The sequence below is a fragment of the Bos indicus x Bos taurus genome, chromosome 29 (genome assembly GCF_003369695.1).
Source record: "Bos indicus x Bos taurus breed Angus x Brahman F1 hybrid chromosome 29, Bos_hybrid_MaternalHap_v2.0, whole genome shotgun sequence".
In the NCBI taxonomy this organism is placed as follows: Eukaryota; Metazoa; Chordata; class Mammalia; order Artiodactyla; family Bovidae; genus Bos; species Bos indicus x Bos taurus.
In genome coordinates this window covers 6,479,919-6,505,988 of record NC_040104.1, presented here as the reverse complement: position 1 = coordinate 6,505,988, position 26,070 = coordinate 6,479,919, and the positions used below count along the sequence as shown (strand labels likewise).

The 26,070-nt window shown below is 47.4% G+C and overlaps 2 protein-coding genes across 7 annotated transcripts; both read left to right on the top strand.

Annotated features, from left to right (window-relative positions):
* The first annotated feature begins 421 nt into the window (after nt 1–421).
* On the top strand, nt 422–17,792 carry RBM14 (RNA binding motif protein 14). 4 transcript variants are annotated; one of them, XM_027532553.1, is made up of 3 exons: nt 422–850; nt 6,521–7,985; nt 8,760–9,640. In XM_027532553.1, exons 1-3 carry the CDS (start codon nt 514–516, stop codon nt 8,965–8,967), a joined length of 2,010 nt encoding a protein of 669 aa, XP_027388354.1. In that variant the 5' UTR covers nt 422–513; the 3' UTR covers nt 8,968–9,640. The 4 variants fall into 4 exon arrangements, 3 of the variants coding, with proteins under 3 accessions (XP_027388354.1, XP_027388356.1, XP_027388355.1); XM_027532555.1 differs by having other exon boundaries at nt 425–850; nt 6,521–6,631; XR_003509428.1 differs by lacking the exons at nt 6,521–7,985; nt 8,760–9,640 and adding exons at nt 16,310–16,505; nt 17,569–17,792 and having other exon boundaries at nt 429–850.
* On the top strand, nt 16,379–24,226 carry LOC113886385 (RNA-binding protein 4). Of its 3 annotated transcripts, XR_003509429.1 has the most exons (5): nt 16,379–16,505; nt 17,569–17,992; nt 21,273–21,957; nt 22,123–22,287; nt 23,809–24,224. XR_003509429.1 is itself a non-coding variant. In XM_027532556.1 (4 exons), exons 2-3 carry the CDS (start codon nt 17,581–17,583, stop codon nt 21,947–21,949), a joined length of 1,089 nt encoding a protein of 362 aa, XP_027388357.1. In that variant the 5' UTR covers nt 16,379–16,505; nt 17,569–17,580; the 3' UTR covers nt 21,950–21,957; nt 23,809–24,226. The 3 variants fall into 3 exon arrangements, 2 of the variants coding, with proteins under 2 accessions (XP_027388357.1, XP_027388358.1); XM_027532556.1 differs by lacking the exon at nt 22,123–22,287 and having other exon boundaries at nt 23,809–24,226; XM_027532557.1 differs by lacking the exons at nt 21,273–21,957; nt 22,123–22,287 and having other exon boundaries at nt 16,418–16,505.
* The last annotated feature ends 1,844 nt before the right edge of the window (nt 24,227–26,070 follow it).

Genomic DNA, 26,070 nt, shown 5'->3' with positions numbered 1-26,070 from the left:
CGCCAGGCCAGGACTTCCCGTGGACACTCTCGCTGCTACCCCTAGCTAGGCGCGGGTTTGGCCTAGGCGGCCAGAACGGGAGAGGCTCTGACTTACGACTGAACTAAGTTTTTCCTCTGGGCCTGCCGATCCCGCCCCACCCTGGCCAGAGGCCGCCTAGCTCCCTAGGCCTCTCAGCTGCCCCGGCGCTCCCTGCGCGCGTAACCCCTTTTCTTCCCCTCCCCCCGGCAGTGGCGGTTGGTCGCGCGCCGTCGTCCCTCTCCCACCCACTCCGCTAACGAGCGGGCTCCAGACCCTCTGGGATTGGCTGCGTCTGAGAGCATTTTCTCTCAGCCTCTCTGATTGGCTGCATGACGCGCGGGATCCGGGCTCCGATTGGCTAGGTCAGGGCGCCTGCGCGGCGGGGTTCTCGGTCGCCAGCCATTCCTAGGGAGGACTGCCGGCGGTTCGGACGTTTCGCCTGTCGCTGGAGGAGAGGTCCCGGCTCTCCGGGAAGGCGGCTGCGGCGGCAAAATGAAGATATTTGTGGGAAACGTTGATGGGGCCGATACAACGCCGGAGGAACTGGCAGCTCTCTTCGCGCCCTACGGCACGGTCATGAGCTGCGCCGTCATGAAACAGTTCGCCTTCGTGCACATGCGCGAGAACGCGGGCGCGGTGCGCGCCATCGAGGCCCTGCATGGCCACGAGCTGCGGCCGGGGCGCGCGCTCGTGGTGGAGATGTCGCGCCCACGGCCTCTTAACACTTGGAAGATATTCGTGGGCAATGTATCGGCAGCGTGCACGAGCCAGGAATTGCGCAGCCTCTTCGAGCGCCGCGGACGCGTCATCGAGTGTGACGTGGTAAAAGGTAACGTGCAGGCGGGGGCGCGCTCGGGGCACTCTGCTTGTTAGCCACGCCCCTTTCCCGGGGGCCGGTCACAGCGCGGTTGGTGGGGCGGGGGTGGGGCGAAGTCCGCGGGAGTGAGGCCGGAGGTGTTGGGGGCGCGTTGGGTAGAGCCACCGTCCTCCCGTGCGGTCCAGGCACCATTAACCAAATGGGAGGAAGCGGCTCAGGGTGGGTGCGGCGGCCACTGAGAGCCGAGCTACGGGGCCGGGGACGCGCCTGAGATACTTGGGAGTATACCGGGGGCGCGCCTTCTACTGGTCTCCTGGGCCTGGCACCGAGCGGAAATTGGGAAGTGACGGGCGCAAGCCGGATCATGGAGCGGGGAAGATTTTGCCACTTCCCCACTTCCTCTCCAGACGTCTGTCAGAGCAAGGGAAAAGGTGGGGGCTGATCTCCCCGCCCCCCACCAAAAGCCATCCTCGTGTTCCCTCCCGGTGAATGCTCCCGAGCGGAAGGTAACGGGGCCCTTGGAAGTTTTTCGGGCTGGGATCTTTTAGTACTGTGTGGCGTGGGTCTGCTCATGGGCATAGTTAACTCCTGGGTACCGGGCGGGAGGCGAGGGCTTCCGAACTACTTTGGCCTTTCAGTATTGTTAGGTGGGTTAGGCCTGGCAACTCTGCGCTTTCCAACTCCCTCAAACTTGTCCCGTCCCCCACCCCCCGCTTTGAGACCGATTTTACATCCGTAAACTGGAAGCCCCGACCTTTGACCTGTGGAAGAAGGCTTGTTTTATGAAAAGGCCTCTTCTGAGCCGCTAACTTGTCAAGCCGGTGCCCCGGAGCAATGTCCTTCTTTTCTAAACACGGTGATTTTGCAAGGGGGCACACTCTGTGGCTGAGGAAACATGGGGACTTAGTAGTCGTCTTTGCTTGAGTAGTCTTCGTGATCGGGGTAGATCCTGAGAAGAATGTATCATCATAGTTTAGGCCTGACTTCCTTTTTTGGACCCAGGTGACTTCTTTTCATAGTCTGGGTTCTTACCCCTTAGGCTCTTTTTCTGTTTTGTTGGCAAGATCAGGAATACAGTCTTTGTGTGTGTCCAGTCTGTGTTCCACTTGGAAACAGATGAGAGTTAACTTTGCCTTGCTGTATCTTCAAGGATGCAACCTAGGAGTAAGTATCTGGTTCCTGGCTGCTGGTTTTGAATTCGTACCTGCTCATAACCTGTGTAAGAAGTTGTGAGGATAGTAAATAAATTTGGGGGCAGGTGCTTTATTCATTTCCTCCAAGATGCATCATTTGCTGTCCTTGAAAGGCGCATCTTTTGGGTCATTCCTTAGCCTTTCTACTGGGGGAAGTGTAAAGGCTGGTAGTCATCATTAGGAGTAATTCCTTCTTCTGCATTAATACTGCGTTCTATTTTCCTCAACTCAAGCTGTACAAGTTCATGACTATCCAGGCAGGCTGTATGGTGCATGGATTTTTGCTTTTATTTAGAGTGAAAGAATGGGAAAGGCCCCAGATTGGGCTCCTGGCCAGGAATTGGATAGGGGTATACGAGAGTTCTGTGTTTTGACCTACTACGTTTTTGTGTGTAGTTCTTTAAGCAGGCAGTCTACTAGATTGAGAGTTCTGAAACTTGCATCTGAGGGGACTGTCTATGGAACTCATTGGTCAAGGAGCCTCCTTTGGGGTGGTAGAGAGAGCTGAATATTTGCTTGAATTGCTTGGGACTGACACAGTGACAGTGGATGTGGGGGTGGAGTGGGGTGAACTGTGTAACTGGGTCTGGTTTTTAGAAATTTTGTTTCCTTGTGAAAGTTTTGTGCATTTTGTCCCTTTGTGAACATTTGATTTGCCAAGTGCTTTGACTTCTTCAGGGAGTGGTGGTTAGCTGTTATTTATAGTTATGCTGATATGTGAGCTCAGGATAATATTTTGATACAAAGGACTCTGAGAAAGGTTTGAGGATCGTATGCGGGCCCCCCCCCCCCCCCCATGCCTTTCTATTTAGAGTGAAGGAAAATGAGGTTTTTAAGTTAGGACTGTAGTAGAGGAGACTGGCTTTGGCTCTATAAATAGCTTACTTATTTCTTGGTCTGGGAAAGGACATTTGAGGTGTCTTATGTTGATTGTCAGGTCTTTGAAAAGCACAGAAGCTTAGTATTGCACAGGGCAGCCAGTTCTGTTTTATTTCACAGGGGGAAAATTTAGTTGCTTGGTTCCGGGACCTTAGATATGATTTGATTTGGAGAGAGTAAAAATCTCCATAGCAACAGCAGATTGTAGCCACTCTCCACCGTTAAATTCTATTGGGTGTTAAAGGATGAAGTCTCAAGTGTTGCTGACAGCTTTAGGAACCAGTCAGATTTCAGAAGTCTGAAAGGCAGAAGAGGAAACTGTTTCCTATGTTGTGGGTGGCCATTCTTTCCTTCTATGTATAGCTCTGTAGTTTCACTTTAGAAGTTTTTACTCTGAGAATAGGAAAACTCATGTTTCCACATTCTGTTAAGTTGGGTATTGGAGGAATTGTGATGCCAGATCATTAGGGGATCTCTGTAAATCATTGCCTGGTAGTCCTTTTAAATGAGATGAATTACTTCAGAGGTCAGTTTCCTCGAACTAATTCAATTCAGGCCAGTGAGTCCCTGGAGTTTGCTAGTTCTTTGTTGTTGTTGTTGTTGTTGTTGTTGTTGTTTAAATCATCCTAAGAGGAGTTGGGTTCCTGGGTGTCTTTGATAGGGCTAGGCCTGGGGTGTTTGAGTCAACTGGACAACCTTTTCACACTTCCCTCCAGTATCAGGCTTAGAAACTTCCTGATATAAATTGGTTATAATTGTATCTCATGGCTTTCTGTCAGTTATATAGTTCATCTGTGTGGTCAATTGAATTGTACCTATGAAATTTCGGTTTTCAAGTTTCACAAGTTGGTCTCTAAATAAAACCTAGCTAAGTAGGAAATAGACAATGTGATATCCTATTGCTCTTGTAAACCCATTGAAACATTTTTGTTGGGTGTTTTTTTCCCTAGTTTCATATAGTCCTAGGAATTTGTGGATAGGTTAACCAGGAATATAGTATGATTCCCTTGTAGTTCCTGGAGGCTTTTTTTTTTTTTTGGTAATTCCCTTTAATCTGCCTACAAACTTGCTTTCTACTTACCATTGCATTCCCCTGGTGCTAGGCTCAACTCAGTCTTTTCTTTTGAAGAAATCTGGGACTACCAGCATTGATTTTTAGCTCACTCTACCCAGAGTGGAGGTGAGAGATCAGAGGACAGTTTTAGTGCCCTGTGGCTAGGTCTAAAGAACACTTTTGCTTTTCACAATTGGTAGATGAATCAGGTTTGGGCCGTAAGAGAGTGAAGACAGTTGTGATAGTTCATCTTGTTTCTTTATCATCTCTGGCAAGTTCCAAAGTTGCGTTTACAGATGGCATTGTGTCTCTTGTGTTTTATTAGAAATGAAGGATCATATCCTGTAAGGAAATAAGCCTATGGTTATTCCTAGGCTTGAATAAGGATCATGATTTTTATCATAGAGCTATTTATACTTTCAGCTGTTGTTCAATCACTAAGTTGTGTCTGACTCTTTGCGACCCCTGTGGGTTGTGCCCCTAGGCTCTTTTGTCTGTGGAATTTCCCAGGCAAGAATACTGGAGTAGGTTGCCATTTCGCTCTCCATATTTATACTTTATAAGGCATTTTTATCATCTCATTTGAATGATTTGGGCTTGCCTGGTGGCTCAGATGGTAAAGAATCCACCTGTAATGCAAGAGACCTGGGTTCATTCCCTGGGTCAGGAACATCCCCTGGAGAAGGAAATGGCAACCCACTCCAGTATTCTCGCCTGGAGAATTCCATGAACAGAGAGGATCCTGGCAGGCTACAGTCCATGGGGTTGCAAAGAGTTGGACATGACTGAGTGCCTAAACACATTTGTTGAATCTTGAAACTCTGAGGTGGGCAGGAAGAGGGGAGAAACAAATTTTAAGTTCTGTAAGAACTTAATAAAGCAAGTCAGTGATCTGAATCTTCAATTGAGGCTAAATTTTAGCAGCTAGTTCCAGAATTCTTTTGCCATACCACACTTCTGACTTCTACCTGTTGATTATATCTTTATTCTCATTTTTGTAAGAGTCACTTCGGTTGCATTGCGTTACATCCAGGAAAATTACTTGCTTTATAGAAGTAGCTATAGAGCCAGTCCCAGTGTGGAAGTTTCTGAATATTAGGACACTTGTTTAGAGGACATTTAAAAGGATTTTTTAAAATCAAGAATGGAACCTTAGTAATTTCATGTAGGTAATTTTTCATTTCCTAAAGTGATGTAAGAAAGATGGGGTTCTGATACTTGAACTTTAAAAGTAGCCTCAGGTCCAAGTGGTGGTAAGTACATGACCCCGCGTTACCACAGGCATGATCTCATTGTTCTTCAGATTCTGCTTGCACTATTGTGATTTGTGAGATTGGATTTGGACAAGAATTTCTTCCTATTCCTTTCTTGAAGGTTTCCTGTTCTGTGTAGTTGATGAGTAGGACTTTGAGATCAACATCCTGTCTTAGAGCCTGTCCTCCCACAGCTCATTCAGATCCTAATTGAGGGCCTGTGGGATAACCTCTTAGCAGAGCCTGGTAGCTGCAGGAATTGCAGCTTCTTCCATGAAGCTGAGAAACTAAATCTTTTCTCTGAACAGAAGCCCAAGGAGTAAGGGATGTCTCTTGATACAAGTATCAGTGGAGAAGGTAATGTGGCCTAGGAGTGGGGAGTGGCTTGTGCCTGAACTGAGTAGGGCCTGGCTTAGACTGGGCGGCTCAGTTTCCATTCCCACATTTCATTGGCTTACATGGGGTCCAGCGTCTCCCTTTCTCAGCTTAAGTGTCTAGTCTTAATACACAATCCTGCCTTATACATTGACTTCTTAGGGATAGACTGGTGTCGTGAAGAGGCATGGAGAGCTGGGATTCTGTTTCTGGCTCTCACAAGTGAATTTGGGGCAAGCCATATAAATTCTCTTGAGTGGGTTGGCCCACCTGTAAAATGGGGATAATGATCCTTTGCTCTGCCTGCCTCCTGGGATTGTTGTGAGGCTCCGATGGGATCTTGTGCATGGAATGCTTTGAGAATTGGGAAGTACTGAGGGGAGATCATATTGGAGGACTGTCACAGATTGTGTATTGCTATGTAGCTCTGCCTTAATTGGACCCTGGGCTGAGACATGGGTCATGTCGAGACATAAATGGTCATTTCCAGTGTTTGAGAGTTAAGCCTCAAAGGTGAACAGAAGTGTTTGGTGGTCTTGGGTTAGAGAATACTGAATAATTGAGTGATCCAGGAATGCTGTCTGCATTTTTGTCTGCGGATTTGTACTTAATAGAAGATGAAGATTAGTGAAGATTTTTATCCTCTCTTGCAGTTCATCTTTGCTCTTTCTTTTCTGAGCAGGCAATTGGGTGAGGTGGCAGGGGAATTGGGGAGAACAGGAAGAAAGCCATAGGCAAAGCTATTTGGGACAGTCAGAAGCTTTGTTATATGGGAATTACATTTTATGACCTACTCCTGGAGAGGAGGGTTTGGAGGCCTGGAGGTAGCTGGCAACAGCTGGGTGCTGTTGGTGTGTCCAGTTTGGGACCCATCAGGTAGCGTGCCCTGCCCCCCTAATTGCTAACCCTCTGTCTGCTGCTTTATCAGACTACGCGTTTGTTCACATGGAGAAGGAAGCAGATGCCAAAGCCGCCATCGCGCAGCTCAACGGCAAAGAAGTGAAGGGCAAGCGCATCAACGTGGAACTCTCAACCAAGGGTCAGAAGAAGGGGCCTGGCCTGGCTATCCAGTCTGGGGACAAGACCAAGAAACCAGGGGCTGGGGATACGGCATTCCCTGGAACTGGTGGCTTCTCTGCCACCTTCGACTACCAGCAGGCTTTTGGCAACAGCACTGGTGGCTTTGATGGGCAAGCCCGTCAGCCCACACCACCCTTCTTTGGTCGCGACCGCAGCCCCCTGCGCCGTTCACCTCCCCGAGCCTCGTATGTGGCTCCTCTGACGGCCCAGCCAGCCACCTACCGGGCCCAGCCCTCAGTGTCACTGGGCGCTGCCTACAGGGCCCAGCCTTCTGCCTCTTTGGGTGTCGGCTATCGGACTCAGCCCATGACAGCCCAGGCAGCCTCTTACCGCGCTCAGCCCTCTGTTTCCCTTGGGGCCCCATACAGGGGCCAGCTGGCTAGCCCTAGCTCCCAATCGGCCGCAGCTTCCTCGCTTGGCCCATACGGTGGAGCCCAGCCCTCGGCCTCGGCCCTCTCCTCTTATGGGGGTCAGCCAGCTGCGGCTTCTTCGCTCAACTCCTATGGGGCTCAGGGCTCCTCCCTTGCCTCCTATGGTAACCAACCATCCTCTTACGGGGCACAGGCTGCTTCTTCCTACGGGGTTCGTGCAGCTGCATCCTCCTACAACACCCAGGGAGCAGCTAACTCCTTAGGCTCCTATGGGGCCCAGGCAGCCTCCTATGGGGCCCAGTCTGCAGCTTCATCACTAGCTTATGGGGCCCAGGCAGCTTCTTACAATGCCCAGCCTTCAGCCTCTTATAATGCCCAGTCTGCCCCATATGCTGCACAGCAGGCTGCTTCCTATTCTTCCCAACCTGCTGCCTATGTGGCACAACCAGCTACAGCTGCTGCTTACGCGAGCCAGCCAGCTGCCTATGCCGCACAAGCCACCACCCCGATGGCTGGCTCCTATGGGGCCCAGCCAGTTGTTCAGACCCAGCTGAATAGTTATGGGGCCCAAGCATCGATGGGCCTGTCAGGCTCCTATGGGGCTCAGTCAGCTGCTGCGGCCACCGGCTCCTATGGCGCTGCAGCTGCCTATGGGGCCCAACCTTCTGCCACCCTGGCAGCTCCTTACCGCACTCAGTCGTCAGCCTCATTGGCTGCTTCCTATGCTGCACAGCAGCATCCCCAGGCTGCTGCCTCCTACCGTGGCCAGCCGGGCAATGCCTACGACGGGACAGGTCAGCCGTCTGCAGCCTACCTGTCCATGTCCCAGGGGGCCGTTGCCAACGCCAACAGCACCCCGCCGCCCTATGAGCGTACCCGCCTCTCCCCACCCCGGGCCAGCTACGACGATCCGTACAAAAAGGCTGTCGCCATGTCGAAAAGGTACTGTATGCCCCCCCGCCTCTGCCCCCAGCTGGGGCTCAGGGCAAGGGGCTGAGGTTGGCATGGGAGGGAAACTGGAGCCATCGGCCCCTCCCTTGGCCTTCTCTACTCCTGTGGGATGTCCAGAGGCCGAAGTGGGTGATGTCTGTGAACTTCCTGGTCACCAGGGTTCAGGTGGAGCTTCGTGCTCAGCCTGGGGTGGTACCAGCTAGTCAGGCTGGGAGGAGTGTCACCTGTCTAGACTAGCCCAAGTGCTATTGGAGCTATTGCCTGCAAGATTGTGGCCCATAGCCTCTCCCACTGTCTCAAGGATCCTTAAGCCTGTTAACGTGGTTGTCCTGGCCTTTGGTGGGGGTGGGTTTGAAAGAGTAGTCCCTTTGGCACTCACTGGCTGAAGGCAGGGTGTATGTGGTGCGTCCACTCTTTGGGAAATTGGGGACCTTGCTTTCGTCCGCCGTTCTGTTGGTAAACAACCAAGGTCTTTTCTCTGCAGGGCCCAGGGGTGGGGATAATTTGTTTGTGGTTTGGGAATGTAGGCCAGCGTCCACCTTGGCCAGTTCAGAAGGGAGGGCTTCAGTGGTGGGCTTGGTTTCCCACAGTTGGACCAGGCTTGATTTCTTGGCCTGGATAAGGTGATGAGCCTTCTGAAAAATCTTGTTTGTTGGAGACCAGTCTGATTACGCCCTCCCTGCCCCCATTGGCATTTCCCCAGTGCCCACCTGGAGCCCTCCCCTCGATTGTCTCATTCACCAACTGTCTTCTTCTCTCGACTAGGTATGGTTCCGACCGGCGTTTAGCCGAGCTCTCTGATTACCGCCGTTTATCAGAGTCGCAGCTTTCGTTCCGCCGCTCGCCGACAAAGTCCTCGCTGGATTACCGTCGCCTGCCCGATGCCCATTCCGATTACGCACGCTATTCGGGCTCCTATAATGATTACCTGCGGGCAGCTCAGATGCACTCTGGCTACCAGCGCCGCATGTAGGGCCGTCCTGCGATGGGGCACCACAGGGAGGGAAGGAGAGGAGAGATGGGGTCGGGTGCAGATCCAGGTTATAACTGCTGGCCCATACCTCTCCTGTTGGTGGTTTTTCATCCCCTCTACCATGTGGGCCTTCCCCAGGAGACTATCCTTTTGAGTGTTCGGCAGTAACCTACTTTGTTCCTTCGCCTCAGCAGCAAATCTTGCTACTGGCTCTAGATCTGCGGTTCCCCTCTCCCCTGCCCCATCTCCCTAGGATGGGAATCTCTTTTATGTTTTGATTTTTTTTCCTGGCTCCCTTTTATTTTTGTGCGCGATATTTAAGGTCGTCTGGATGGGGAAGCAACCTGCAGCTGAGGTCGGCGGCGCCTTTTTCTTTTTAGATGTGAGGGAGGCCAGGAAAGGGTTAGCTTAACCATTTCCTATGCGCCAAGCTGTGCCAGGTGTCCAGGGGGCCCTGACTGTGTCCCTCTATAGACTGTGTTGAGACTGAGTTCCTGTTGGGACAGTCGGTTGGTACATGTCCAGTCCCTACTGACCCCTGACGTTCTAGCTGATGCTGTGCGCCACAGTGCACTTCCCCATCTCCCCAAGTAGGTGGTGTTAGAAAACCTTAATTTTTTTTCCCTTTTGTATGGACTACAAATAAAACTTGGGGCGATTTGCAGTTTGGAAACCTGGTTGTCATTGTCTTGATTGCACTCAGTTTCAGAGAAGCCAGTTTGACATCCAGGAATACATGACAGCTGAAGGGAAGGTGGCCAGAGGACCCAGGGCAGATGAGGAAAGGGGTCTGAACCTGGGAATTAGAATGATTTCCCTGCTGCCAGAGGGATTTAACTCCTTTCTCTGCTAGTCTGCCATCTTAAGGACTGGAGAATCTGGACAAAGTTGCTTCGACTTGGGTTAATCACACCAAAATGCAGTAAATTTATTGCCCATTTTCCTCACCCATGCTTGGCTGTTTCCTTGACTTGTCTCCAGTTCAGAAACAACCTGGACTCCAGCAGGGTGGTTCTGGGGTTTGACTTCTCAGGTGAGAAGTGGGGAATGGGCTCCTTTGGTGCTTAGAAGACTAGTAGGGCCTTCAGGCAGTGGGCTCCAGTGAGTACTGGGGCTGGGACCTGGAAAAGGGTCAGTTGGGTTCAGGCGGTCACGTTAACTGTGGCGGTGTCTCTGTGGTTGGGACATTTGGAAGCCAATATGGGGGGATTCTGGCCATAGACCTGGTATTTTGCCTGTTGAACATCATCCTGGAGTGTCCTGCCTGCGTCCTGCCAACCCCTGCCATCATAGTCACCGGCGACTGCAAATTCCTTCTCTCCATCTGTTAGGGTTTCCAGATGTTTTCTGGCTGGGTTTATATTTGAAGGTGTTACGGTAGACCATGGGAAGGGGGCAAGGTGCAAACATAACTAAGAAGGGTGCTGGGACAGGGTAAGGAATTGAGTCTTCCTATACTTTTACTCTGGGACTAGGGGTTCAGAGGACCTGGGCACAAAATAAGATGATTCTAGCCATGACAAGATGGAAGCTTGGCCTTCCTGATGGGTGAATGGAAGACTGGTTGGGTAGGGTGGTAACGGGAAACCTCCTAACATTCCTTTGGGAAAGGGGCTTTAGAGATTTGATTTGGGAGTCTTTGGGCACGGTGATTTGGGGGAGGTGTGTTGTCAAGTGGAGTTCAGGTTGGTTCTCTTCTGCCTCCACTGGTTTCTTGCGAACTTGCTTATGACACAGTAGTTTGCCCCAGGTGTTCTCTTCCCTCTGCCCAGTGGGCCAAAAGCACAGGCTCTGTGTTAAGTATGAACTACTTGCGGATGCAAACTGGAGTGATCTCAGGGGTGCTGAGGCCATGGCTCTCACTTTTCTTTCTGCTCACTGCTTTGCTGCTGCTTTCCGTTTCTTTTAAGGACTGGGAAGAGGGGGAATCTAATAGGTTTCTTGTCAGTTTTCTGCAGTGAGAGTGGGGTTATCACAGGGCCAACCTAACAGACTTAGCTCTGGTTATTTCCCTGGGAAATCAAGGGTTGTTTAATTGTAGTGCTGTGATTGTGGCCTGTGTATTTGTAATTACTTCTTTCTTTGTCAGTGTGATTTTCTGTCATCTTTCTCTACAGTGAGCGTTCAGCCACTGTCCCAGTCCCACAGTTCGTGTGAAAAATAGCCTAATGTGCTCTCAGGGCCAGTATTGATATTTCTTTATTACAGCTTTAGTTCTTCAGAGCAACCTGGCCGAGATGATCACCCAACTTGTCATCTCTAGGTACTGATGCCCTTGCTGCCTCTGCTGCCAGGCTTCTGGTTTAAGCTCTGAAGAGCTCTAAAGCCAAATCACTTGTCATTTTCCTCTTCCTTGCAGATTGTTTTAAAATTCTCTTCCCCTTTTTTATTTAAATTACGCTACCTGTGTTAATCCTATAGCCAGCTTCTCCTACTTTGCTTTTTGTGGGTTTCTGATTTCCAGGGTCCTATAACTTGAAGACGGTTGGGTTGAGTGAATGGGAGGATAGACATTTAATGTGTGTTTTGGGAAAAGGGGGTGGGAATATGGGCTCACAATATCCTTCAGGTCCTTGTAGCTTGATCTGTCAGCTCTAACTTGACCTTCATTGGAGAAGTTTTAAATGATTTATTCCTGGAACAAGACTAAAGTCTTCTCACCTCATCAGTCTGTTCTCTGAGGTTCGGACCTTGTTTCAGATCGTCTGGGGTGGGTCTGGGGCTGCTACCCTTGTACTGGCGGTAATGGGGCTCACTGAGTGGTCAGCCTCTATAGTAGGCTGCCTTTCTAGTCATTGTCCATTAGTTAAGCTCTGCCAAAGTCTGTACACAGATGGTTGGTTCCAGTCATTTTGTCCTATTAAGCCAAGTAAGTTGACTATAATGTCATAATGAAAATAAATTTCCTAGATTTATGGACCAGTGTGTAATGTATTTAATAGGAGGTTTGGGTAATAACGATAAGATGGATAGGATAGGTGGGAAATACTTACCTTCTTTCTTTCTTTAGGTGCCTTTAAGAGATCATTAAGGGTAGAATCTAGTTTTCCAGGAAAAAAGTTCTTAAAATGATTTCAAGTCTGTAAATCATTAGAAATACGGTGTGTCTGTATTGTTGGAAATAGTGTTGAGGCAGCTGAGATGAAATGCAGTGATCACCCTTGGGCTGATCTTGGGGAATGGGTAGCCCAGGGGAGGCAGGACCTGCCTCGATGACCTAGTTACATACAGTTAATAGCAGTGCCAGGCCTTCCCTGGCAGTCCGGTGGTTTGCACTGCACTTCTGCTGTAGAGCAGTGTGGATTTGATCCCTAGTGGGGGAACTAAGATCCCTGTACGTGCTGGGAGACAAAAAAAATAACACTAGGGAGGTTGTAGGTAAAGGAGGAGCGAGGATGGTGCAGTCCCATTAGAGAAAACTGGAGCTAGGATTTGTTTGCTTTGAAACTGACTTGGCAGAGAGAATTACTGAGGGTGCTGGCTCTAAAGTCAGACTTCCTGGGACTTCACTGGTGGTCCAGTAGTTAAGAGTCTGCCTTGAAATGCAGGGGACGTGGCTTTGATTGATAGTTGGGAAAGTAAAATCCCACATGCTGTGGGACAACTAAGCCTGCGTGCCCCAACTAGAGGGCCCATGCAACTTGACACAGCCAAATAAATATTAAAAAAAAAAAAAAAAAAGACTTTCTGAGTTTGGATCTTGGTTCTGCCATGTATCCGTGTGGTCTTGGACATGTCAGGAATTCTACCTCAGTATTTTCATCTATAAAATGGGGATAATAGCTCACATCTACTGAACATAACTTTATTGCAACTCAAATGTATTAGGTACTTATAAACCTTTGATTAATTGGGAAATTGAGTCTGTAGGTTACGTAACTTCACAAGGCTGAAAAGTAGTGGATCAAGGAATTGAATCAGCCATTTTGAGCCATCCAGGATTTTGCTTGTAATACTGTTGGAAGGAGCAAATAGCATGTATCAGGTATAGGGCCTCATATATAGTCACTGCTAGCCATCTCAGAAATAAGGAGTTAGAACATTTTGGGGAGGTTGGGATGGCCTACTGAAAGCACACAGCTGAGGAAAGGACTTTGGATATGGGTGTGAGTGCAGCATGTGAGTAACAGTGAAGGAAGGAAACTTCTGTAGTAAGTGGTACCTGTGTGATGTAGGCCACTGGACCGTACCAGTTTTGGTCACCTCTGGTTTCAGACAACACTGTTGTATCCTGGGGATCAGATTCTTCTAGGTATGGAGAAGAAAGGTATGGGGTAGGGCAGAGGTTCCCAACCTCCAGGATCTAATGTCTGATGATCTGAAGTGGAGCTGATGTAATGATAGAAAAAAAGTGAAAAAAAAAAAGTGCACAGTGAGTGTACCGCACTTGAATCATCCTGAATCCAAATCCATCCCCAAGCCGTGGTCTGTGGAAAAACTGTCTTCCGTGGAACTGGTCCCTGGTGCCAAAAAGGCTGGGAACCATGAAGATAAGAGGACCTCCCCAGACATTAATGGGAGGCTTAGAGGGCATCACCGACTGAATGGACGTGAGTTTGAGTAAACTCTGGGAGTTGGTGATGAACTGGGACGCCTGGTGTGCTGCAGTTCATGGGGTCGCAAAGAGTCAGACGCGACTGAACTGAAACTAGAGGGTGTAGCTGGCAGTGGTGTTGGAGGCCTAGTGGCTCCCTCTGAACACTCCCAGAGAATGTTTCCCCCTGGCTTTTGAGCATCTGCTTGTTAGTACTAAGTGTCCATGTTTTCAAGCTGGTGTTGACTAAAAATCCAAAGTTATTTCTTTCCTCTTGGTTATCAAGAATTTAACTCGTGTTCATTTGTCCATTTGTTAACAAATACTTGAGTGCTTGCCATGTACCAGGTACGGTTTTAACACAGGATAAATACATTAGGAAGGAGAAATAATCTGCATACTCACATACCCATTCTCTCAAAATGCCTAGTGCAGAAGGGCACACATTGTTTCTAAAATTCATTTTCCTTTGATGAGATTTAGGCTCAGATGGTAAAGAATCTGCCTGCAAAGTAGGAGACCTGGGTTCGATCCCTGGGTCTGGAAGATCCCCTGGAGAAGGGAATGACAGCGTTCTTCAGTAATCTTGCCTGGAAAATCCTATGGATAGAGGAGCCTGGCGGGCTACCATGGGGTTGCAAAAGAGTCGTACATGGCTTAGCAACTAAATTAGTAGGCAGTAAGAAAATGTCCTTGCCCTTGTAGAACGAGTATTTGCTGGGGGCAGGGGGTAGGAGGAAGTGAGAAAATGAATCAACAAGTAGGATTTCAAGTGGTGGTAAGTATTTGGAAAACTACTGTGGAGTTCATGGGGTAGAACTCCAAGGTGTATGTAGGGTTGGAGTGGGGAGATGTCTAGATGGGGTGACCAGCTTAGGACCTGGAGAAAAACAACATTTCATTCAGCCTGAATGAGCTTGGGACATAGGCTACTGTGCAGGAGTCTAGTGGGAGTGGGGGTGGGGTGTGGGGTGTGTGTGGGGGTGGTAGGAGCACTGTTAAAGAGATTGGAGATTTTGGAAATCCAGATTGGGTAGTGTGCATTGAAGCTTTTCCAGTTGCCATGGGCTTTAATTTAAAACCCATGATGTGATGGATTTAATTAAATGATTTAATGTGGTTTGCTCAGTTGGAGCAAAATCAAATACAACTCAATCTAGAGGGCTTTCAAAAGGTAAATCCGATTAGGGAGTGGGTGTGGTTGGTGGTCTGCAAACTGGCCTGAACTGTGATCCTGAGAATTATATTCCCAGTTTTTCACCTTTGGACTTGGGAGAGATTGCCGGTAGAGTAAGCTGACCTCATATGCTTTGGTATTTTGAAAGGTTTATCTCCAAGGCCACTCAGGGCAAAAATTTTGGAAGATCAAACAAAGGAGCTTAAAGGATTTCTAGACCGGATGTGTTTCCCTGCCCAAATGGAGTTGTGACTGCCTCCAACTTGTAGCAGACTAACACGGAGTTGTTTTTTTTCCATCATTGATCCTTTGCCCTTTACTCACAGCTGGAGTGTCAGCATCAGGATGCACAATGAAAATGGACCACGATTAGTGATCCCATTTGTAAATACAACATTTTCACATTTTTTAGATTATCTTTTACTACCCTAGAGTAAGCCTGGTGTGCTGCAGTCCATATGGGGGTCGCAAAGAGTAGGACATGACCGAACTGAACCCTAGCATAAATTCTTGACCACCATTTATTTCTGAGTCGTCAGGTTTTAAAAATGTTTCTACTTTGACTTCGCTTTTCTCGCTATGATCCCCACCCCTTTTGGCGGGGGGTGGGGGTGGTGAGCTCCTTTGAACTGGTGCTGTGTTCTATTTGTATTATCTCCACTCCTGAGGATCCCTTTCCTCAAACCACTGCTTTTATCATGTTTTTAAGTTCTTCCATTCTCCCCTTTAAACTCCCTCTTCAAGAACTGCCTGCAAAAGGGTCATATTCATAATATGGGATTAATGTGAAGAAACCAAAGGATGATTTTTTAAAAAGCCAAATGGACGCCCTGCAGGACTCTGTTTTGGATTGTATTTTTGCTTGTTTAGCTGGTTGTGATTTATTAGGTTCTTTATTCCCTTTAAGGTCGGTTCTAGTTTAAACCTAACAACTCTGACTGATGGCGCCCAATAAAATAAAACAAAAAACTTCGCTGCTCTAGTTTTTTTCTCAGGGCAAGGTGGGGGTGTTTTCTCAACCTCCACAGAGAAACCTTTTCCTCATCTTGAATCCCAGGAGGGTGGTTTCTTGAGGGAACCCTCAACCGAGTCGAATTCGTGGACCTTTATAGCCTAATTGAAGCTGAGCCCATTAACCGTTTTGAGAGTCCTTTCACCACCTATGAGAGCAGTTTCAATTGGAGGGTAGCTCTGGAACTTCCAGGGCGCCACTGTGGACTCGGCCGAAGGAGGTTGGTTTCTTCAGATGGGACGCTTCGCTGTTTTTCTTACCTGGCTTCTGGGTCTGCGTAAGCGTCCTTCGTAGCATCCGAGCTGCGAAGGGGTGGCGTTTGGGAATTTAGAGGGAGAAGTTCGGAGTAGAAGGCAAAATGGAACGCACGTGGATTGGCGAGAAGTGGAGACTTAACAAAAATTGGCGCCATGACGCTAAACACCGACCGCACACCGGAGTCCTAACTCGCTCCGCCTAATGGCGGGCGGAACCCCGCCTGCGAAGCTTACGTTGGTAGGCCCGCCGTCATGCCGACCTCCTACCCAATCAATGACCTCGGCTTCATGAGGGTGTTGCTCATTGGCTTTCGCGTAAACGCTCCGAGGTTACTGACGTTTCCACCTCTTCCCGGCCTCAGGTAATTGGCGTTCGTGATAACCAATCAGGAAGAGCATCTACAGGAACGCCTGCCTTTTATTTTGTTGAACGGCCAATCCGGTGGTAGGTTCTCCTCCCCCTCTCTACCCAGAGTCACTACTGCGGCCGTCGCCATTTTAGCGTTTTGTCAGAAGCGTCCGCGCCGCGAGGAAGAGCATCTGCTGCTTTTCGTGCGGGTGAGAGACTCCGAGCCTTTTCACTGTTTGTTTTGCCTTGTTAAATCTCATTCCTTGGGCTTCAAGGGTATCCTTGTGGGGTAGTGGCCTCCACACCCGTCACTGAGAGCCGACCTCTGCTCGGCGTTGCGCGGTAAGCCTGAAGCAGCCCTTCCCCCACAACCTCCCCTGAGAATATACTTTCTCCCCACCCTGCCCTCTGCCCGACTAGGCTCGGCCCACTGCCTCGAGGTTTCCATCGAGTAACCGCGCTTCCGTTAGATTTAGGAATTAACCACGTTTTAAGGATCTCTTAGGCCCTGAGACTTGGTTGTCAGGCCGATGAGGTTCAAGCCCCCTTTTCCAACCATGCATTTCTCCAATTCTCCAGGAATTCGTAGGACGGCACCCCAAGAGAGGCGTTCCCAGTTCTACACTTATGTACTCTTGGAACGCCTGACTCTCCGGCCTAAGTCAGCGGTTCACTGCTTCTAAAGGAAACCCTAAAACCTACTTTTAAGGTCCACCTTTCCGGAAATGGTGGCTGATTCTTCGGTTACGAGAGGAAGAGACAGTGCATAGTTTCAGACGGTCAATCCAGTTAGACCTTTGTTTTCTTTTAAAAAAATATTTTGGCGGCTCTACCGCACGTCTTGCGGATCTTAGTTCCCGGCCGGGAATTGAACCTGAGCTCTCTGCGGTTCAAGCGTGGAGTCCGAACCACTGGACCCACCAAGGAAGTCCCCCTGATTGTCTTTATAGTAGTTAGAAAGTCCACTATTCTCTCGGCTACATTTATGCCCTCACTTTCATTTCCATTACCGTTTAAAATTATTCAAGTTTTATCAAACCGTATTTGACTACCAAGGATTTTTATTACAGATGCTTTCTTGTATCTGTTGGTTCTGTAGCGGGCCTTCTTATTCCCGATTCCCTCTGATAATTGTGTAGAAGTGTGCGTGTGGGACGTGAGAGAAAACTGGAAATATTTGCCAGACAGAAAGGAGATGGCGGTATTGGGTTTTTTTAAAAGCTGATGTGGGCCTGAGATCTTTCGTTAGAAATTTTGTTTCTTTTCGCCCAGGCTGTGTCCGAGATGGTGAAGCTGTTCATCGGAAACCTGCCCCGGGAGGCCACAGAGCAGGAGATCCGCTCTCTCTTCGAGCAGTATGGGAAGGTGCTGGAATGTGACATCATTAAGAACTACGGCTTTGTGCACATAGAGGACAAGACGGCGGCCGAGGATGCCATCCGAAACCTGCACCACTACAAGCTGCACGGGGTGAACATCAACGTGGAAGCCAGCAAGAATAAGAGCAAAACCTCTACAAAGTTACATGTAGGCAATATCAGCCCTACTTGTACCAACAAAGAGCTCCGAGCCAAGTTTGAGGAGTACGGTCCAGTTATCGAATGTGACATCGTGAAAGATTATGCCTTTGTACACATGGAGCGGGCTGAGGATGCAGTGGAGGCCATCAGGGGCCTTGACAACACAGAGTTTCAAGGTGAACCATCCTTTTTGGGAAAGAGGGCTGAACACAAGGCTTGTGTAGAGAATAGATTGGATAAGTAGAAGGGAGGGGTCATGGGTAGAGACAGCTGTTGGTTGGCTGATGGATGGTGAGGATTAAGAGTGGATGATGAACTTAAATGGAGAATGCATGGGATTTAGAGGCTTTACCTCAGGCAAATCAAGTTTGGGAGAAAAATCACTTGGCTTTAGATTGGAACCCCTAGGCATTTTTATCTATTGGTGCAGAAATCTTTCCACTGAAGATTTGTTTGTTCTTTTTTTTTTTTTTTGGCAGTAGTAGTAGTAAGGGAGAAGGCAATGGCACCCCACTCCAATACTCTTGCCTGGAAAATCCCATGGACAGAGGAGCCTGGTGGGCTGCAGTCCATGGGGTTGCTAAGAGTCAGACACGACTGAGCGACTTCACTTTCACTTTTCACTTTCATGCACTGGTGAAGGAAATGGCAACCCACTCCAGTGTTCTTGCCTGGAGAATCCCAGAGAAGGGGGAGCCTGTTGGGCTGCCGTCTATGGGGTCGCACAGTCGGACATGACTGAAGCGACTTAGCAGTAGCAGCAGTAGTAGTAACGGTAGTAGTAAAGCGCAGAATGGTATTTCACTCTGAAATTTATTGCCTCAGCACACCATGTTGCATATGAAGGACTTGGCAAAAGCTGCCTTAAGCCACCCGTTCAGAAGCAAAATACCAGTTAAGCTTCCCAACTTCATCCCAACTCATAGCTTCTTAGTAAATATAATTCATTGTTAAACAAGTCTTTAGAGAGCTAGTGTGTTTAAAGGGCTTTATCTCTTACTACTTTTTTATTATGCATGCACCAGAGGTTCAGTTTGGAGGATGAGGGCACAGTGGGATTAAAGGATAGTTTCAGGAGTGTCTGAGGAGAAGGTATGGGGATCTGCAGGGGAGGGGGAGTCATCAGGGAGGGGGCGATAAAGTTGATGCCTTTTGCTGGTTTGAGGAGTGGGCTCTCACATCTTTGGTGGAAAGACCACTTAGATGGGTGATATCTTGGAGCCTTGACGAGAGTAATAGTGTGCCTGGAAGGCAGTATGCTATGGATGATAGTTTATTTGGAATATATTTTGGTGGTTTATGATCTGAGCTTCTGTGGCAAGAGTGGCAGTCATGAAGGGGATGGTAACCATGGTGAGTTGCTAACCTTAGTCTTCTCCCATCTGCTTTGGGTTCCCAGTATGGAAGTCAGTAATGAGCCTTTCACCTTTGGTGTAGCTGCTTCTAAATTATAGGTTATTCCCATAACTCCTTGCTATATTTTTAACCTATATTCCACTTTTTCAGCCAAACAAGGTAGTGGCTGCTGCTTTTCCTGAGCACTCCTCTTAAGAATCATTTTGGCTATCTTTGATGTTTATATAAATTGAACTTTCTTAGATCTGGAAGTCTGATCATCATTCCCCCTAAGTTAATGGGTGCCTTGTGTCATGGGTGTTACTGTGCATTATTAAAGACAAATGTCACAGGTCTCTCAGGTCTCATTTTCCATTTTTAATTGGTAAGTTGAGAATTACCTTGTGTCAACAGTGTAATTGGGCGCAAAGGCTGCTCTTGTGGAGGTTTTAATACTCTTCTACATTTTAACCAAGTTACAGAAGAGGTGGTGGTGTCTCTTTGCTACCACATGTAAGGGAAGGACAGTGTGAGCTAATACAGGATAAATCCTTGGACCATGACTCTTGGCTTCTGAACTGTAGGCTCTTTGATGCTTAGTTACTTTTGCGGATTTTTTTTTTTTCCTGGAGAATTTTTAGATCAGGACATTTATTAGTGACCTTCATGCCTTGAAGGTACATGATTGGTTCCTTAATTGCTCTTGTTATGTCTGGTTTTGTTAGGTGCCAAAGTGGCCACTTGGGCAAATGCAAGGAACGTGGGTTAGCACTTAAAGTACTTAATTGCATATCCTATCTCTTAATTGGCAATCTGCACCTACCAGAAAGTTTGTTTGAACCAGAACTTTTTTTTGATAGTTTGATCCTTCCATCCCCTATCCCTTTTCTAGTCTTTAAGAATTTACCTTGAACTTTGTAGGTGAAATTGTACCACCTTCTGTAATGTTAGGTGCATAGATGACCCGACCTCTCTGTTTACCCCCCTGATTAAGCATTTTTAAGCATGGGACCACTGTTCTTTGCCATTTGCATGCTTGGGGGCATGATAACCAGTTGTATTGGAAACGTTTTGCTGGAATTTGGCTTACTGTTAAAATGGTAGATCATGTTAGGTGGACACTGCTTCTGTGAGAAGGTTTAAAACTTAAACTTTCTAAGAAATGTTTCTTCTGTTAGATTTTCAAAAGTAATATTTTTCCATTTCCAGAATACAAGTTCTAATTTTCAGCAAAAAAATAGTGTTAAGTACATGTTGTTGGGATCTTGGGTTTTTTGAGGAAAAGTACTTTAATTTTGCTGAAATGAACAGTTTGATCCACTAACATAAGTATTCATTCTCCACTTTTCTCATCCTTCCCCCTTTCTTCCACATTTTTCGTAATACCCTTTTTGAAAATTCAGCCATCTTGTGAACTGCCTGCCCTGTTTTCTTTGACCCCCTACTTTAAGAGGTCGCTGAAGATTTTAAGTAATTCTTGTTATAATGAATATCAGAACTAGCAATTTAAAGGACCCAGTTAAGGATAAAGCAGCCTGTCAACTTGTATTTTGCCCCTCTTCACGCATTTGTGAGGTTTTTTTTTTTTCCCCCAAAAAAATCTTGGAACTTCCCTACAGCATTCAGCCATGGATCAAGTCTGGATCACTATCAGTGGTAACTTCAGTGTCTTGCTCTATTCTCTTTGATTTTGGGGTGATGCGGAGGACTGACCTTTGCATTTTCCTGCTTAATGAAGTCAGGAGTCTTAATAGTGAAGATTGGAGGTGTCAGAATGTTGTAGAGCACTCTTAATTGTGGTGTCTTCTGACATTGGGCCCCTGTTCAGAGCAGTTTGTGTCCGTAGTTACTTGGCAAAAAATGAAATGCCTATTTTTGAACGAGAGTAGTTTTTCTTAAGCATTAGACTGATGTTTGAGCGGAAACATTTCTTCATTTATCTTTGCCTGAAGTCAGGTCATCATACTGAATTTATACTGGACCTTTAAAAAACCATTTTAAAATGGCAGTGAGTCCTGCATTACAGTTGTCTAGGTAAAGCCAGCTATGACCAGTGTCTGGGGTAGGGGCTGGGGCTATGACTAAGAGTATAGCAACCCTTCTTGCGTCTGTTTCTTCAAGGCAAAAGAATGCACGTGCAGTTGTCCACCAGCCGGCTTAGGACTGCGCCCGGGATGGGAGACCAGAGCGGCTGCTATCGGTGCGGGAAAGAGGGGCACTGGTCCAAAGAGTGTCCAGTAGATCGTTCGGGCCGCGTGGCAGACTTTACCGAGCAATATAATGAGCAATACGGAGCAGTGCGTACACCTTACACCATGGGCTACGGGGATTCATTGTATTACAACAACGCGTACGGAGCGCTCGATGCCTACTACAAGCGCTGCCGTGCTGCCCGGTCCTATGAGGCGGTGGCTGCTGCAGCTGCCTCTGCGTATAATTACGCAGAGCAGACCTTGTCCCAGCTGCCACAAGTCCAGAACACAGCCATGGCCAGTCACCTCACCTCCACCTCTCTCGACCCCTACGATAGACACCTGTTGCCGACCTCGGGAGCTGCTGCTGCTGCTGCTGCAGCAGCTGCTGCTGCTGTTACTGCAGCTTCCTCTTCATATTACGGGCGGGATCGGAGCCCCCTGCGTCGCGCTACAGGCCCAGTCCCTACTGTTGGAGAGGGCTACGGTTACGGGCATGAGAGTGAGTTGTCCCAAGGTTCGTCGGCTGCGCGGAATTCCCTGTACGACATGGCCCGGTATGAGCGGGAGCAGTATGCGGATCGGGCGCGGTATTCAGCCTTTTAAAGCTTGAGGTGAGAGCGGTGGGGTGTCCCTGGTTCTGGTTTTGCCGTCCCTCCTGCAGCCTAAAGGCTCCAATTAGGCTGCCCTGCTTGCTTGCTTTTGCAGGGTTAGGGTAAGGATGCTAATGGTTCAGGGGATTAGGGAGAAGTCCTAATTATTTAATTTTTCTGAAATAGACAAACATCTTTAGCCGCCATGGCTGTTTTTCCAGGACTCCTAGTCCCAGGAGTCAACCTGATTCCATTTGTGTCTGGAAAAGCAAACAGTGTGACGTGATGAATCTCGGGTCACACCTGTGTGCTGTAATTGAACTGAACCTGGAACCCGGACATCAGACCCAGGTGTGTCGTTTCTCAGAGCCTTTGTTGGAATTCCTAGGTGTGTGACATTATTAATGTTTGCAGGGTTCCTCTTCTGCTTCATGCTATGTGAAAGGTCTGCTAGGACCTGCACAGTTAAAATCTGTAATTGTAGTTATAATTGGTCATCACTGCTCAAGTTCCAGTTACTATGAAGACTACCCAATGGTATCATCTTAATCTTGAAGCAGTGTGTTTCTGACATTTCTGAAGTTAATCCCCTATGAGCTTTAGAGAAAAAACTTACTTGATGGTAAGTTGGGGTAGAGAGGAATAGAAAAAGATCTTTCAATTTATGAAGTTAATTTCAACACGGAGTCTGGGGCATAGACTCAAATTCAACTTCTCTCCTCAGTTCACATTCATTCTCTGAGCTGAATAGGATGCCCACTCCATTGCTTTATCTTTGAATCTGTTCTGTGAGAGCCTGTTTACTTTGTCTAGTTTTTTTTTTCCCCACTGTCCCCACAGTGTTAGATTTGACATCCTCTCCATCTCTTTAAGGTACATAATAATGTAAATAATGTATGCACCCCTGCCAGTTCTACTCTTCAGTAATGCTGAAATCCAAGGTTGGGAGCTTTGCCTTAAGCGGATCACTCCCTTCATCTTCCCACCAGGTTTGGGCAGTTAACACTCTTGAACCACCAGCTGTGCCTTGAGTCCTCTGGCTTTTTCCTATACAGTTTGAGCCTCATGATCCGTTTGGCTCTACTTGACTGTATTCTCTTCTGACGCTTGCCAGCTTTGGGCTCTAGGTGTATGAGATTGCTGTTGTATTTAGGGGTGTTTCACAACACCCTTTGTCTTGAGTAGCTCTCATTGTGGCCCAGACATTCCCACTGATCCATGATCCTGAGGTAACAGGATGGGTGGTACTGCCACCTTTTCCCATTAGGGCAGAAAATACGTGACTTGCCCAGGGTTTTGGGATAGGGAATAAAACTAGTGGAAAAGAAACTTGAGAGACTTTATGTTTAGCTTACACACGCTCTCCAGTACATTCTTTTATTCCCTAGGCAGAGTTGGATGCCCTCAGGTCTTACAACTTACTCAAATTGATGTTACTTTTTCCTGGACTTTAAATGGTTTTTAACTTGCAGCCCCAAGATTCAAACATATTTTTTTTTCCAGAGAGCTAATTGGAACCTTTTCCTTTTTCCTGCCCTTCAATGACAGTTTTTAAATGTGGAAATTACCTTCTTTGAGGAATGCTGATACGTTAACATCAAGAGAAATGCAATGTCTTATCTACTGTCATAAAAGAAAGTTTGCCAGTTAATTGAGAGAAAAGAGCCCAATCTGGGGTTACTTGACCTTCCCAGTTACTCTGGCCTTCAGGCTCTTTTTCACTTTGAGAGATTATTGTGATACTGTGGATGGATACAAGTAAATTTAAAAAGAGTGTCAAGTTACCATACTTTATGGATGTTCTTTGAAGGGTTAAGTGGAAACGCCCTTGTGAGCTTTGCTGTAAAGCCCCTGTATTTTGCTCTCTTTCAGGTGGGATGTGTGTGGGCTGAAATTCCGAGCTGCGGTTGTGCATGAGAATACACCCTTCGTGGTACCCCATCTCCGGGACGGCTCTGTGCGTTCAGTCCCTCAGGAAACGTGGACCTTAAAATTTATCTTGAAAAGTTCAGACCACCTCTTCCTCTCCTCTCTCCTGCCCGTTTCCCATTTCTTTCTGTCCTTCAGTACTTCTGTAGCTCCCCGTTATGTTCTTTTCTCCCAGCAGGCCTCATTGTGTGCAGAAACGGGTAGGGGTTGTGCTGTCGCCCCACCTCCTGCTTCCAGTGGGTGTTGTGAGAGTGTCACCGCTCCTGAGTCTTTTTGACCCAAAGGCTTGTAGCGGGTGGACACATAGAGTTGAATCACTTTTTTCTTTCCGGTGAAATAAATGGTTTTTCAACTTAGGAAATGTGTGCTTTGAGAGAATTCTTACTTAGACTTGTGTCTGGGTTCTTTATTTGTCCCTAGAAGAGAAGGGGAGTGGGTAGAGTCTGACATTCAGTTCTGGGTGAACATCACTGCCATTACTTTCTTTATCATATAGAGAATTTATAGGTGCCAAAGGAAAGAGAGGGGTTATGTGGAAGAACCCAGGCAGGCAGCCTTACTCCATTAAAGACTGCCTTCACTTGATCACACCGTTGTTAGAAAACCATGTACCTACTAGCAGTTTTGAAATGTGGGACTTTTCCATGCTTGCAAAACAATCCTCATCCACCCCTTAGTACTACCATTCAAACTGCCCAGTCACTACATCTAGCTTGACTTATTTTCCAAGGGATAGGTCTAGGAAAATGAAGGGTTTGAGGGACCAGGAGGTTAGCTTTCAGTTCATGACATGTGGAAAATTAAGCTGTGGCTTTATTTTGTAGGTCAGCGAGTAAAGCTTTTTGATGCCTTTCACCATCTGTATGTGTGTGCTTAGTCACTCAGTCGTGTCTGACTTTGTGACCCCATGGGCTGTTGCCCACCAGCCTTCCCTGTCCATTAAATTCTCCAGGCAAGAATACCTGAGTGGGTAGCCATTCCCTTCTTCAGGGGATCTTCCCAATCCAGTAATTGAACCCAAATCCTCCTGCCTTGGGGATGGATTATTTACCGTTTGAGTTACCAGAGCAGCCCCAAAATGTATAGTTCTGTTGGAATTCAAGGAATACCTCAGTGGTCCCACTAGTGCCTCATTGTCTTTAGAATGATAGGCACAGAAGGACCCAGAAGTGAGCTTTAGATTATTTAACAACAAGGATGAGTAGAGGGGGCAGGGTACGAGGAAGAGCCGCTGCCTCTTAGTTCTATGCATCTATCAAAATAGACTGTCTTGAAGATACTTTTTGTCTATACCTTCTTGCTCCAGTTTTAGCGTAAATACAGTGGGGTTATGTCTGGTTAGGGCATTTCCTAGCATCATTTGAAGAATCATGAGCACCTAACTGCCAAGCATTATGGGCTTCCCTGGTGGCTTAGTTGGCAAAGAATCTACCTGCAACGCTGGAGACCCCAGTTCAATCTCTAGATGGGGAAGATCCCCTGGAGAAGGGAATGGCTATCCATTCCAGTATAATTGTCCAGATCATTTCATGGACAGAGGAGCCTGGCAGGCTATAGTCCATGGGGGTCTCAGAGCTGGGCATGACTAAGTGACTAATATTTCACTCTATGCCAATCATTATGGTTTTAGGAAAGGTGAATTGTGGTACTGGGAGGTAAGAAAAATGAGCTAATTTTTGGTAATCTCAGGTTTTCCTACTAGTTTCTAATTCACAGAAGCCTGAGATGGGAGTAACTATCAGTACAGCTTGTAATTTATTGGATATTTGCTCGCTGAAACCCTGTGAGGTGTTCTATGTGTTATCTCCCAGCCACCATTTTATTGAATATGGAAGTTGTCTGTGGTGAGAAAAAAAGACAGCAGTTCCAGGAAAACTTAAAACTATTAGCTCCTACAGATAAGTGATCAACAAAGAGGATTATTACATCTAGGCTAGGTCCTTTCTTTGCATCTGTCTTTATCTTCCCCTGGCTGGGTTGGATTTCTGCCACTTGGAGGGTTTGCCTGCTTTGGTCTGTTTTTAATCAAACATACCCCTTGGTCTGATGGGTGGGGTTGGCAAACTTCAGAAGATGGAAGCTAACTTTCTTGATTGAACAAATAAAACATTTTGAGTGATACTCTGAAAGGTACCTAGGTGTAGTTCTAGAACTTGTGTTCTAAGAGTGTCAAGTGGAGAATTTTACTTACGTGGGAATGGTCAG